This window comes from Oryctolagus cuniculus, chromosome 17, assembly GCF_051225735.1.
Source record: "Oryctolagus cuniculus isolate XC-2025 breed Fujian yellow rabbit chromosome 17, ASM5122573v1, whole genome shotgun sequence".
NCBI classification, from domain to species: Eukaryota; Metazoa; Chordata; class Mammalia; order Lagomorpha; family Leporidae; genus Oryctolagus; species Oryctolagus cuniculus.
This window is the reverse complement of record NC_142883.1, coordinates 36560124-36572500: the sequence shown is the minus strand read 5'-3', so window position 1 is coordinate 36572500 and position 12377 is coordinate 36560124. Positions and strand designations below refer to the sequence as shown.

The window sequence follows — 12377 nt, the reverse complement described above, 5'->3', positions numbered from 1 at the left end:
TTTACTAATATTTTGTTGAGTATTTTTGCACCTATGTTCATGAGACATATTGATCTGTAGTTTTGTAATTATTTTGTGGTTTTGGTACGAGGGTAATGAGTTAGGAAGTATTCTCTTTGTGGATGTTGGTATTATTTCTTCCTTAAGTATTTGGTAGAATTTTTCATTGAACACATCTGAGTTTGCTGCTTCTGCTTTGCAAAGTTATTAATGATTGACTTAATTTCTTTAATGGCTGCAGGCCTGTTAAGATTGTCTGTCTCTTCGAGTGTGAGTTTTGGCAGATTGTGTTTTTCAGGGAAATGGCTCCTTTCATGTAGGTTCTCACATTTGTGGGCATCTAGTTCTTTTGTTATTCTTTCAGTGTCCATGTTTCTGTAGTGTTCTGCTCTCTGTCATTTCTGATAGTAGTCATTTGTGTCTTCTTTTTCTTTCTTGGTTATCCTGTGTAGAGTCTTAATGATTTTATTGACCCTTTCAAAACAACAGCTTTTGGCTTCATTGATTTTTCTGTATTGATTTCCTGTTTTTAATTCCATTGATTTCTGCTCTAATTTATATTTATTCTGCTTACTTTGGATTAAATATGCTTCACTTCTAGTTTCACAAGGTGGATCCTTAGATTGTTGATTTTAGATCTTTTCATATATATGCATTCAGTGTTACAGATTTTCCTATACTCTATTCCTCAGATTTTGGTAAGTTATGTTTTAATTTTCACTTAATTCAAAATATTTTTAAGTTTTTCTGGAGCTTTTTTTTACTTGTGTTATTTGAAATTATATTATTTACTCTCCAAGTGTTTTATTATTTTCTAGCTGTCATTAATTTCTAGTTTAATTTCATTGTGGTTTGAGTACAGACATTTTATGATTTAATTTCTGTTCTTTTAAATTTGTTAAGGTGTTTTATGGTCCAGTAAGTGGGCATCTTAATTTGTACAAATCAGTTTTTTTTTCTTTGTACTTCAAGGTACATTGTGTTACCATAACCCAGCCATTCTGCCTTAATTTGGGGGAATGATTGCTCATTTAAATTGATATTTGGAATTGAGATGAATTTTATTAGGTTAACAAAAAGCTCTGTCTTTTTCCAGAGCTGCTGAAGTGGGTGTGTGTATTTCATCCTGTTTTGTATCATCCTAACCTCTGGAAATCAAGAGATTTTAGGATAACACTCCTAAAACTTCTTTTCTCATGGTGATCTAAACACTGTTTATATATATAGTCTGAGGCAATATAACGTATTCATGGTGTATTGATTTATACATTTCATTCATAATGTATAATAGTTAAATCAGTAATTTCTGTTTTAAAAAAATGTTATGGGGGCCAGCACTATGGCTCACTTGGTTAATCCTTTGCCTGCGGCACCGGTGTCCCATGTGGGTGCCGGCTTCTAGTCCCGGTTGCTCCTCTTCCAGTCCAGCTCTCTGCTGTGGCCCGGGAGGGCAGTGGAGGATGGTCCAAGTCCTTGGGCTCCTGCACCCGCATGGGAGACCAGGAGGAAGCACCTGGCTCCTGGCTTCGGATTGACGCAGTGCCAGCCGTGGCGGCCATTTTGGGGGGTGAACTAACAGAAGGAAGACCTTTCTCTCTGTCTCTCTCTCTCTCACTGTCTACAACTCTACCTGTCAGATAGAGAAAAATTGTTATGTTACTTATTTGAAAGAGAAAGAGAGAGGAAGAAAAAGAGAAACATCCTCAGGTTCACGAGAGAGACACATTATCTTCAGGTTCATGTCCCAAATACCTGTAACAACCATTACGGGGTCAGGCCATACCTAGGAAACAGGAAGTCATTCTGGGTCTCTCACATGTGTGTCAGGGACCCAAGTACTTGAGGAATCATCTGCTGCCACCCAGGATGGGCATCAGTAGGGACTGGGACTTGAATGAGGTACTGATGTGTCCCACATGGCATCCTAATTGCTGTGCCAGATGAGTGCCCCTAAATCTGTAATTTTGTACACCTGCCAGAGTGGCTGGCAGCTTTTGTTGCCTTGGATGTGAAAGGTACTCATTAGTGGAAGTACAGATTTCTAGTCGAAGTGTAAATTGGTACAATCACTTTAGCAAGTTTTTTTTTTTTGTTTGTTTTTTTTTTTTTTTTACAGGTAGAGTGGACAGTGAGAGAGACAGAGAGAAAGGTTTACCTTTTCTGTTGGTTCACCTCTCCATGGCCGCTTCGGCCAGCGCACTGCACTGATCCGAAGCCAGGAGCCAGGTGCTTCTCCTGGTCTCCCATGTGGGTGCAGGGCCCAAGCACTTGGGCCATCCTCCACTGCACTCCTGGGCCATAGCAGAGAGCTGGACTGGAAGAGGAGCAACCGGGACTAGAACCCGGTGTGCCGGCACTGCAGGTGGAGGATTAGCCTGTTGAGCCGCGGCACCGGCCTAGCAAGCAGTTTTGTTAAAATCTATGAGTTGCATAAATGCCAACCCTATTACCCTTATACAGAAGCAGTAACACTACTATATCCAAAAGAAATATTTATACCTGGTCACTAAAAGTCATTTGTGAGAATATGCATAGTAGTATTTTTTTTTCTTTTAAAGATTTATTTATTTGAAAGAGTTACAGAAGGGGAGGGGGAGAGAGAGAGAATGAATGAATGAATGAATGAATCTTCCTTCTGCTTGTTTACTCTCCACATAGTTGCAACTGCAAGGCTGAGTTTCTTTCAGGTCTCCCATGTGAGTACAGGGACCCAAGCACTTGGGCCATCTTCTATTGCTTTCCCAGGCCACAGCAGAGAGCTGGATTGGAAGTGGAGCTATGGATGTGAACTGGTGCCCATACAAGATGCTGGTGCCACAGGCTGTGGCTTTACTGGCTATTCCACAACTTTGGTCCCCATGTTAGTATTCTTTATGATGATATTTTAGAAAAGATAAATTGATTTTTGTACAATTATGAAATGTACAGATGTTCTGAATTCTATTTAATAACTCCTTTTTGTTAAAAAAAAAGATTTATTTATTTACTTATTTGAAAGCCAGAACTATAGAGAGGGAGAAAGAGAGGGAGAGAGATCTCTAATCTGCTGGTTTACTTCCCAAATGGCTGCAGTGGCCCCTGGGCTGGGCCAGGCTGAAGCCAAGAGCCACGAGCTTCTTCTGCTGTCCCATATGGGTGCAGGGGCCCAGACACTTGGGCCAACCTCCACTACTTTCTCAGGCCATTAGCAGGAAGCTGGGTCAGAAGTGGAGTAGCTGTGACTCTACTTGGATCCCATATGGGATGTCCGTGCTGCAGATGGTGGCTTAACCTTCTGTGCCACAGTGGTGTTGTGGCGCAGCGGGTTAACACCCTGGCCTGAAGCGCCAGCATCCCATATGGGCGCCTGTTCGAGACCTGGCTGCTGCACTTCCAATCTAGCTCTCTGCTATGTCCTGGGAAAGCAGTAGAAGAAGGCCCGAGTGCTTGGGCCCCTGTACCCACGTGGAAGACCCGGAAGAAGCTCCTGGCTCCTGGCTTCGGATCAGCGCAGCTCTGGCCGTTGCTGCCATCTGGGGAGTGAACCATCAGATGGAAGACCTCTCTCTCTCTCTGCCTCTCCTCTCTCTGTGTAACTCTGACTTTCGAATAAATAAATAAATCTTTAAAAACAAAAAAGAACTTTAGAGGTTGTTACAGCTGATTCAAAGGAGAAGGTGAAGAACAGATAAAAGGAATTAGGAATGATAGAATGAATTTGTTAATAGGTGCAAACTTGGTTAATATCCGATTGGTACTAAAATGCACTGCTTGGAATAATTTTTTCTATTGGATGGAAGTCAGTTTTGTATCTACCATGCAAAATTGATTTGCATTTTTGTGCTTGAGAATTATTTGCATTGCAATCACTTTTCTACAACTCAGAGGATTGTAAAATAGTTCAAAGAAAAAGAGGTAAGTCCATGTAGAATCAGATGATCCCATGGGATCTGATAGATAAGAGAATGTAGTGTTTTTCTCATTACAAAATCTTTTACATTTTTTCTTATCATCCTAAGAGCTAAATATTAGAAGCAATTCATTGTGCCATAGGTTATAAGATTAAGCAAGTTGTAGTATTTTCATATGATTGAAATCTATATAGCAACAGGAAAAACTTACAATTACATAATTATATACAATAAATGATTTAATTTCATGAGCATAGAAATGTGTGAAAGGCACCATTCCCAAGAGTGATCCCATGTATAGCAGTAGAAGTTGGAATTGTGGTTATGGTTGCTCTAGATTTGGGATTATGACTGGGAAGGGATGTGGCAAGACCTTCTGAGTGTATGTAATGTTCTGTCTTTGATGTCTGTTCTGTTAACAGAAGTGTATGAAAATTGAAACTCATTCTGTGACACTTGGACTGTTTTAATTGTATTTGGTATTTGATTAAATTTTCTCTTTAGTCATCTAATAGCCTGTGAGACTTTAGAAGGATTTTTGGAGCAGGCTTGGTTGTGAGGGCTAGAAAAGCGCTTACAGAGCTCTCCCAGAACTTTCTGAGCCTCCTGAGTGTGTGTTGTTGTCTTGGCTGTTGTAATTTCCTTCAGCCCTAGATTGAGTTGTGAGATTCTAAACTTTGTTCTTCCCCCAACCCCTTTTTTGGTTTGGTATGTAATTTGCATATTTTCACCATGCGAAAGCTATTTTCTATGGTTGGAAAAGATTTTTTTCCTACAGTGTGAACAAATCATTCTTTGTTCTCCTTATTGTGCCTCCAAACTGGTACGTCCGGTTTATGCCCCAAACAACAAAAGTCTGTCATCAGAAATTAAAATGCCAGTAAGAACAAAGGCAGAGACCATGAGGAGCTCTTGGAGAGGTTTCCACCCTGCTTGCTCCTCTCCCCAAGTTACAGCAGTTGCCAGGGAGCTGGAACACTGTGTTCTACACTCCTTCCTTGTAATTTTAATCTTGTTTTTATTGTTATTATTAATGTAAAAGTGAACTTATAGGATAATTACTTTCAGGATCTGTAAAATCCTCAACTATGACATTTTTTGCCATTTTCAACATCTCTTTTTCATAAACCTAAATATCACATTTTGTCAAAAGTCTTTTAGAAATTCAGCTTTGGCCGGCGCCTCAGCTCAGTAGGCTAATCCTCCGCCTAGCGGCGCTGGCACACCGGGTTCTAGTCCCGGTCGGGGCGCTGGATTCTGTCTTGGGGTCCCCTCTTCCAGGCCAGCTCTCTGCTGTGGCCCGGGAAGGCAGTGGAGGATGGCCCAAGTGCTTGGGCCCTGCACCCCATGGGAGACCAGGAGAAGCACCTGGCTCCTGCCTTTGGATCAGCGCGGTATGCCAGCCGTGGCGGCCATTGGGGGGTGAACCAACGGCAAAAGGAAGACCTTTCTCTCTGTCTCTCTCTCTCACTATCCACTCTGCCTGTCAAAAAAAAAAAAAAAAAAAAGAAATTCAGCTTTGACACTCACATTTGAAAGCAAAATTACCTGAGCATACATCGTGTGAAATGATTAGAGGCAGTTCTACTTGGCATCTGAAACGCAGTCAGTGAGGATATGTCTACCGTCTGTGTGGCCCTTTAAAATATACATACATATCCTTTCTCTGTACACTTTGTTAGCACTAGGCCTCTTCTGAAATGGAATTCTAATTCAGAATTAGCATGTCCTCTTTGGACAGTTATCTCCTTTGCAAAGTCCGACATTTGTGACATACACAGGATAGATTAGAATTATGGACCTTATTTTAATATTTTATACAGTTGTGATTTCAATATATTCACAATACCTATAAATCTGACAGTGTTGCTTCTTCTGTCTTCAAATGTGTTATAGGTAAACAAAGGTTCTAGCACCTTAATTTACATGTGATGAACCATAGCATGCATCTTAGAATCAGTCCTAATTGTTTTTCTTATTGACATGCATGTAAGAAAGGATTTAGAATAGAAGCATAGAATAGGGTATTTAGATTTGTTTTGAAAGCTTTTTTGCTGAAAAACCTAGTATGTTCAATTTTGAAATATTTCATAAAAGCTCTTTTGTGTTAAATACAGTGATAAACTTTTATCATCTTTTGGGTATGCCAAGATAGCTTTGTTAAATTCTTTATTGTTCAGTATGATTGAGTGCAGAAGCTCAGTTAAGTATTGTACTTTTTTTTTTTTTAACATTAAGCTTTTATTTGAAAGAACCAAATGCTAAATGGCATATGGAAGTAATAGCATATAGCAGTAGATTTTGTGTTAGGATACTGTAATTTGTTGTAGGTGTAAACTTTATAAGTGATAAATGTTTTTCATTACTCTGAATTATAATTTCAATGTAGTTATACAGTATTATTTCATAAATCATTTTTCATTTTATACTAGTAGAAATGTACTTTGTATTATATAAGACCATTATTTACGTGTTGTCCAACAAATAATTAATTTTCAAGTAAATGACCTGGCATTCAATCTTTATATTTAAAGTGAAGTAGCTAGAAGTAGACAATGATGTATCTTGACATACTTAATTTACAGTAGGGTTATACCTTTTATCATATGTATGCTTAAGATGAAAGAGATTGTAGATTTTAGAAAATGCATGATTATTGCTCTGAGTGGGTAGTTGAATCTTCTAAAGCTCTTCTGAATTGTAAATTCTGTTCTTTAATAGTTAAAAGTGGACTTCTGTGCTGTGGTAGATTATGCCTCTGGCTTTCATTTTGAAAAGTAAAACTCCCAAAGGAATTTGTAGAGCTGCTGAGTTCCTGTAGTTTGCTTTACGGAGTTTATAGGGTTTGTGTGTCATCGGTGGTAGGTGGTGCTGTTGTTGCACGGTTAGTCCCAGCAGTGCTTACATCATGTGCATCTCAAGTGCTTCAAGAGAATGGGCTGCTACGGACAGTAACTTTGTTGCAGTTATAAGCGAAGTGAATATTCATAACAAACATTCTTAATTTAAAGTTTTAAAATCTAGGTAAATCAGCTGGAAATCTAAAAAAAAAAAGTTTCCCCAGAAGGCAGTTCTAAGGATATATGGCTTTATATTGGAACATTTATAAGCCTTTTATTTCATAATGTGTCTATTTTTGATATTTTAAACTGTCAGATCTAATAAGAAAATAACCATCACAAAGTTTCCTTTTGAATTTTTGTGTTGACTGCATTTGTCTGTTTTAAGTTCTTGGTTATTTAGAACTGGTTTTATAATGCTACCTAATTTCTCTGTTACATATCATCAAACGCTTGACAATTATGAAAGTGTACTCAGAAATGTCCGACCACTTGGAGTAAGCCTAGAAGCCATTCATGTCTAATTCTAATTTAATTTGCTTAGTACTTCAAGCAGCAGTTGCAAAGTAGTTTTCACACTTCCATGTATTAGCATACCCTTTGCATTAATGGAAAACCCACTAAAGTGGATGGGCAATTTATATTTATATATATATATTTATATTTATAGTGATGATTTCTCTAATAATCACATTTAAAGATGCTAACATATAACTGTTTTGTTCCAAGAATACTGAAATTATAAAAGTGTACTACGGTTCTTTCTAGCAGTTTTGTCTTCTCATTTTATAATTGCAAAAGAATGTAGGTTTATAGAAGTTAAATGATTTATTCAAGGTTAATCGATAGTTGCAGAACCATAACTGCCATGGGTAACAGGACAAAGTTGCTACAGTATTTAAGTTCGGCTCTTTGGAATAATTGCTTTACTCTTAAATACAAGGCAGTCTTTTAAGAACTGTGCAAATTTCTAGCAGTTGAAGAATAATGATAGACTTCCAGAGCAGACATCTCTGTTCATATCAAGTAGGTATTCTCATAACTTTCTGAGAGTACATGTGATAATGTAAGATATAAATGTACTTTACATGAATGACTAGCCATAAATGAGTGTATGTATGTTATGTATGTATATTTGAAAAATTATGATATAATCTAGAAGGTCTTCTTTCATATTTCTTTGTTTTGACCTACATTTTCATTTGCTGACTTTCTTCTGTCTTCTGTCACACAGATCAGTGGAGAAGCACAGGAGCTCTTCTCTGTCAGGCACGGCCCAGTTCGAGCAGCAAGAATTTTGCCTGCCCCACAGTGTGGTGAGTGTAGCCCTTAAGAAAAAACAAATCATTCAGAACGTTTCTCTTTTGTTGGTCTTGGACTACAGACAAGAAGAATGATAACTGAAGTCTGTTTTCCTCTAAGTGTCCATTCCCCTTCCTCCCCTCTCACTACCAAGATAAACTCTTAGTTCTGTCAGTTGAGATGGAAATAGGTAATCTTAACCAATTCAATATGGCTATTCACTTTCTGCTGTGGTTTTGATTTATCTTCATCCCCTTTGATCTCAGTTTAGCCTCTGCTTTTGCTGTCTCTTTCTTGAAGCCCTCTTCTCTGGGTTTTCGTGGCATCATTCTTCCCAGATCCCTTCTTTGCTGACTGTGCTGCCTTTGTTAGGTTTCTGGCTTAGCTTTCTTCTGTGGGGATTCCTTAAGTCTCTCCTGTTCTCATGCCTTTGCCCTGCTTCTCAGTTGTACCTAGTGGCTCCCAGAGTTTAGCTTTCACTGTTATCTCTGCTGTCTGCATCCCGAGCTGTGTCACAGTGACATTTCGGACTTTTCCCCTTGCCATTCTGTTCTAATAGCAAATATCTTTTAATGTTAAATATATATTGTATGTTTAGTAAAATTCAAATATCTGTTTATATCTGCTATTTTGAAGGCTAAATAACACCTGGATCTTTAAGACTTGGAGCTTGCTTTCTTTCTTTCTTTTTTTTTTTTTTTTTTTTTTAAGATTTATCTATTGATTTGAGAGTCAGAGTTACAGAGAGAGAGAGAGACAGAGAGGGAGGTCTTCCATCCATTGATTGACTTTCCAGATGGCCTCAATGGCTGGAGCTGGGCTGATCTGAAGCCAAGAGCCAGGAGTTTCCTCCAGGTCTCCCTCATGGGTGCAGGGGCCAAATGCTTGGGCCATCTTCCACTCCCTTCCTAGGCTGTTAGCAGGGAGCTGGCTTGGAAGTGAAGCAACTGGGACTCGAATTGGTGTCCATATAGGATGCTGGCACTGCAGATGGAGGCTTAACATACTACTCCACAGTGTTGACCCCAAGACTTGGAGCTTTCTAAAGGTTGAATGTTTTCGTTAACTTTCCTATATTCATCTGAATGTTTTTTGCATGTGCACTAAAAAAAAATCATAATAATTTTGTTTTGATACTTTAAAAATCTTTTAAAAAAGGGGGTATTATCCTTAAGTGGAAAATCTTACTTATAAGACTTCTGACAGCAGTTAATTCTATATATTCTCTGAATTATTGAGAATGATGTTTACTAAAACGTAGAACCATTCTGTTCAGAGCAATTTTTGGGAGTTTGTGATTAAATTGGATCAAATTAAATGGCAGAGCAAAGGTAAGAAGGCAGCCATTAGGCGATCTTTCCTTGCACATGCAGATCTCAGCTCTGTAGCTAACTCTGTCCTGCCCACTCATCCTTCCATTTGGCCTTTATCACCACTTTTATTTATTGTGGTTCCTAGCCTTTACAATAAGGCAAGAGAAGTAAACAAAAGGTGTAAAGATTAGAAAGAAAGGTGTAAATTTTTGTTTTTTCTTTGATAGTCTATGCCTTTATAAAATGCAATGAAATTTGCAGGCTCCTTTTTTTTAAGATTTATTTATTTATATGAAAGGAAGAGTTACAGAGAGAGGTAGAGACAAAGGGAGAGGTCTTTCATCTGCTGGTTCACTCCCCAAAATGGCCAGAGCTGGGCCAATCTGAAGTCAGGAGCTAGGAGCTGGAGATGAATTGCAAGTGGAGTAACTGGGACTAGAACTGGGTCTAAATGGCATGCCAGCACTGCAGACAGCAGCTTAACCCACTACTTCACATTGGCAGCCCTGATTTGAAGACTCTTAAAATTAGTGAGGCCGGCGCCGTAGCTCAATAGTCTAATCCTCCACCTGCGGTGCCGGCACACTGGGTTCTAGTCCCGGTTGGGGTGCCGAATTCTGTCCCGGTTGCTCCTCTTCCAGGCCAGCTCTCTGCTGTGGCCTGGGAGTGCAGTGGAAGATGGCCCAAGTGCTTGGGCCCTGCACCCGCATGGGAGACCAGGAGAAGCACCTGGCTCCTGGCTTCGGATCAGCGTGGTGTGCCGGCTGCAGAGCACCAGCCGCAGCGGCCATTGGGGGGTGAACCAACGGAAAAGGAAGATCTTTCTCTCTCTCTCTCTCTCACTGTCCACTCTGCCTGTCAAAAAAAAGAAAATTAATAAGTGAATTTAGCAGAGCTGTTGCATACAGGGCTAATCTGGTCTTTAGTAAGCTGATCCCTTCACTGTATTTTCCCAGCATCATCTTCTGCCTTTTTTTTTTTTGACAGGCAGAGTGGACAATGAGAGAGAGGGACAGGGAGAGAGAGAGACAGAGAGGAAGGTCTTCCTTTGCCTTTGGTTCACTCTCCAATGGCCACCGCGGCCGGCGCGCTGCGCTGATCCGAAGGCAGGAGCCAGGTGTTTCTCCTGGTCTCCCATGGGGTGCAGGGCCCAAGCACTTGGGCCATCCTCCACTGCACTCCTGGGTCACAGCAGAGAGCTGGCCTGGAAGAGGGGCAACCGGGACAGAATCCGGTGCCCTGACCGGGGCTAGAACCTGGTGTGCTGGCGCCGCAGGTGGAGGATTAGCCTATTGAGCCGCGGCGCTGGCTGCTATTCTTTTCTTTTCTGCTCTACTGGTTGCCCCAACATCATTCCTTTGTTTTTAGACTGAATTTCTTCCATTTTCTCAAATGATCCGTGGTCTTCATTTCAGGCCTTTATATTTGTATGTGTGTGTGTATATATATATATATATATACATACATGTCTATCAGAAGAAACAGAGAGACATGTCCTTCTAACCCTTCCTGCTGTTTACCTACTATTGTCTTATGTGCTCCCATGAGACTTGACTCTTGCTTGTCAGATTAGTAGTGTTTTCATATCTTTAGTGCTTTACAGAGTGCTTATTACAAGCATTTAGTAAGAATTTGTTGAATGTTGCTTCATGGAAGAATCTATTGAAAGTTATGAATTGGAAGAAAAGTGAGCTTCCTTTATGAAATTTTTGCTGTGGAAAATTTATCCTTTAACCAAAAATGAAAACTAAGGACCATTTATTTATTTACTTATATATATTAAAATTATTTTATTTGAAAGGGAGAGAGAGAAGAAACCAAAAACAAAAGAAAGGAAAGGAATGGAAATAAAGTGTACCCATTTGCTGATTCATTCTCAAATGCCTACAAATGCCTACAACAGCTGGGTTTGGTCCAGTTCAAGCTGTGAGTTGGAACTCAGTCCAGGAGGACTCCCACAAGGGTGGCAGAGAACCAACTACTTGAGTCTTCAACTGCTGCTGGTATTGGGAGTTGGAGCTGAGTTTCTTTCTTTCTTTCTTTTTCTTTTTCTTTTTTTTTTTGATAGGCAGAGTAGACAGTGAGAGAGACAGACAGAGAGAAAGGTCTTCCTTTTTCCGTTGGTTCACCCACAAAGGCTGTTGCGGCCGGCGCGCTGCGCTGATCCGTAGCCAGGAGCCAGGTACTTCCTCCTGGTCTCCCATGGGGTGCAGGGCCCAAGCACTTGGGCCATCCTCCACTGCCTTCCTGGGCCACAGCAGAGAGCTGGCCTGGAAGAGGGGCAACCGGGACAGAATCCGGCGCCCCGACCGGGACTAGAACCCGGTGTGCCGGCGCCGCAAGGAGGAGGATTAGCCTAGTGAGCTGTGGTGCCAGCCGGAGCTGAGTTTCAGTCTGAGGCACTTCAGTATGGGAAGCCTGAGTGTTAACTGCTAGGCTGAAACTCTGCCTCTGATTATTTTCTTAATGAGTTTGGTTTTCTTTTTGAATATTTTCAATATGATGTCTGAGAAAAGTGTAGGACAATAGGAATTTCATTAGTCTTGTTCATGTGCTATTTTCTTACTGCTCATTGAGAAATAATTCTTTTGGATTGCTTTCTTAGAACTGCAGATTTAATATTGTGTTTATCATTTGGTATTTTGTGTCCTGAGCATCTGATTTATTTTTACCTAAGAACGTTTTAGAACAAATTCCTTTTTTTGTTGTTGTTTTAAGATATACTTATTTATTTGAAAGTCACAGTTACAGAGGGAGAGGGAGAGACAGAGAGAGAGAGAGGGGAGAGAGAGAGAGAGCTCTTCCACCTACTGGTTCATTCCCTAGGTGGCTGCAACAGCTAGGGCTGACCCAGGCTGAAGCCTGGAGTTAGGAGCTTCATATAGGTCTCCCAGATAAGTGGCAGGGGCCCAAACACTTGAGCCATCCTACGCTGCTTTCCCAGGCCATTTGCAGGAAGCTAGATCAGAAGTGGAGCAGCCAGTATACAAACTGGAGCCCATATGGGATTCTGGCATCGCAGGTGGTGGCTT

At 40.4% G+C, this 12377-nt stretch overlaps 1 protein-coding gene across 17 annotated transcripts in view; it reads left to right on the top strand.

Annotated features, from left to right (window-relative positions):
- The window catches only part of BCAS3 (BCAS3 microtubule associated cell migration factor), a 611182-nt gene that overhangs the window by 57722 nt on the left and 541083 nt on the right, over positions 1-12377 (top strand). For all 17 annotated transcript variants that reach the window (XM_070060998.2, XM_089317313.1, XM_070061000.2 and 14 more), the window contains one exon: positions 7965-8046. In XM_070060998.2, the coding sequence (XP_069917099.1) occupies positions 7965-8046 (82 nt within the window). The remainder of the gene's footprint in view (positions 1-7964; positions 8047-12377) is intronic.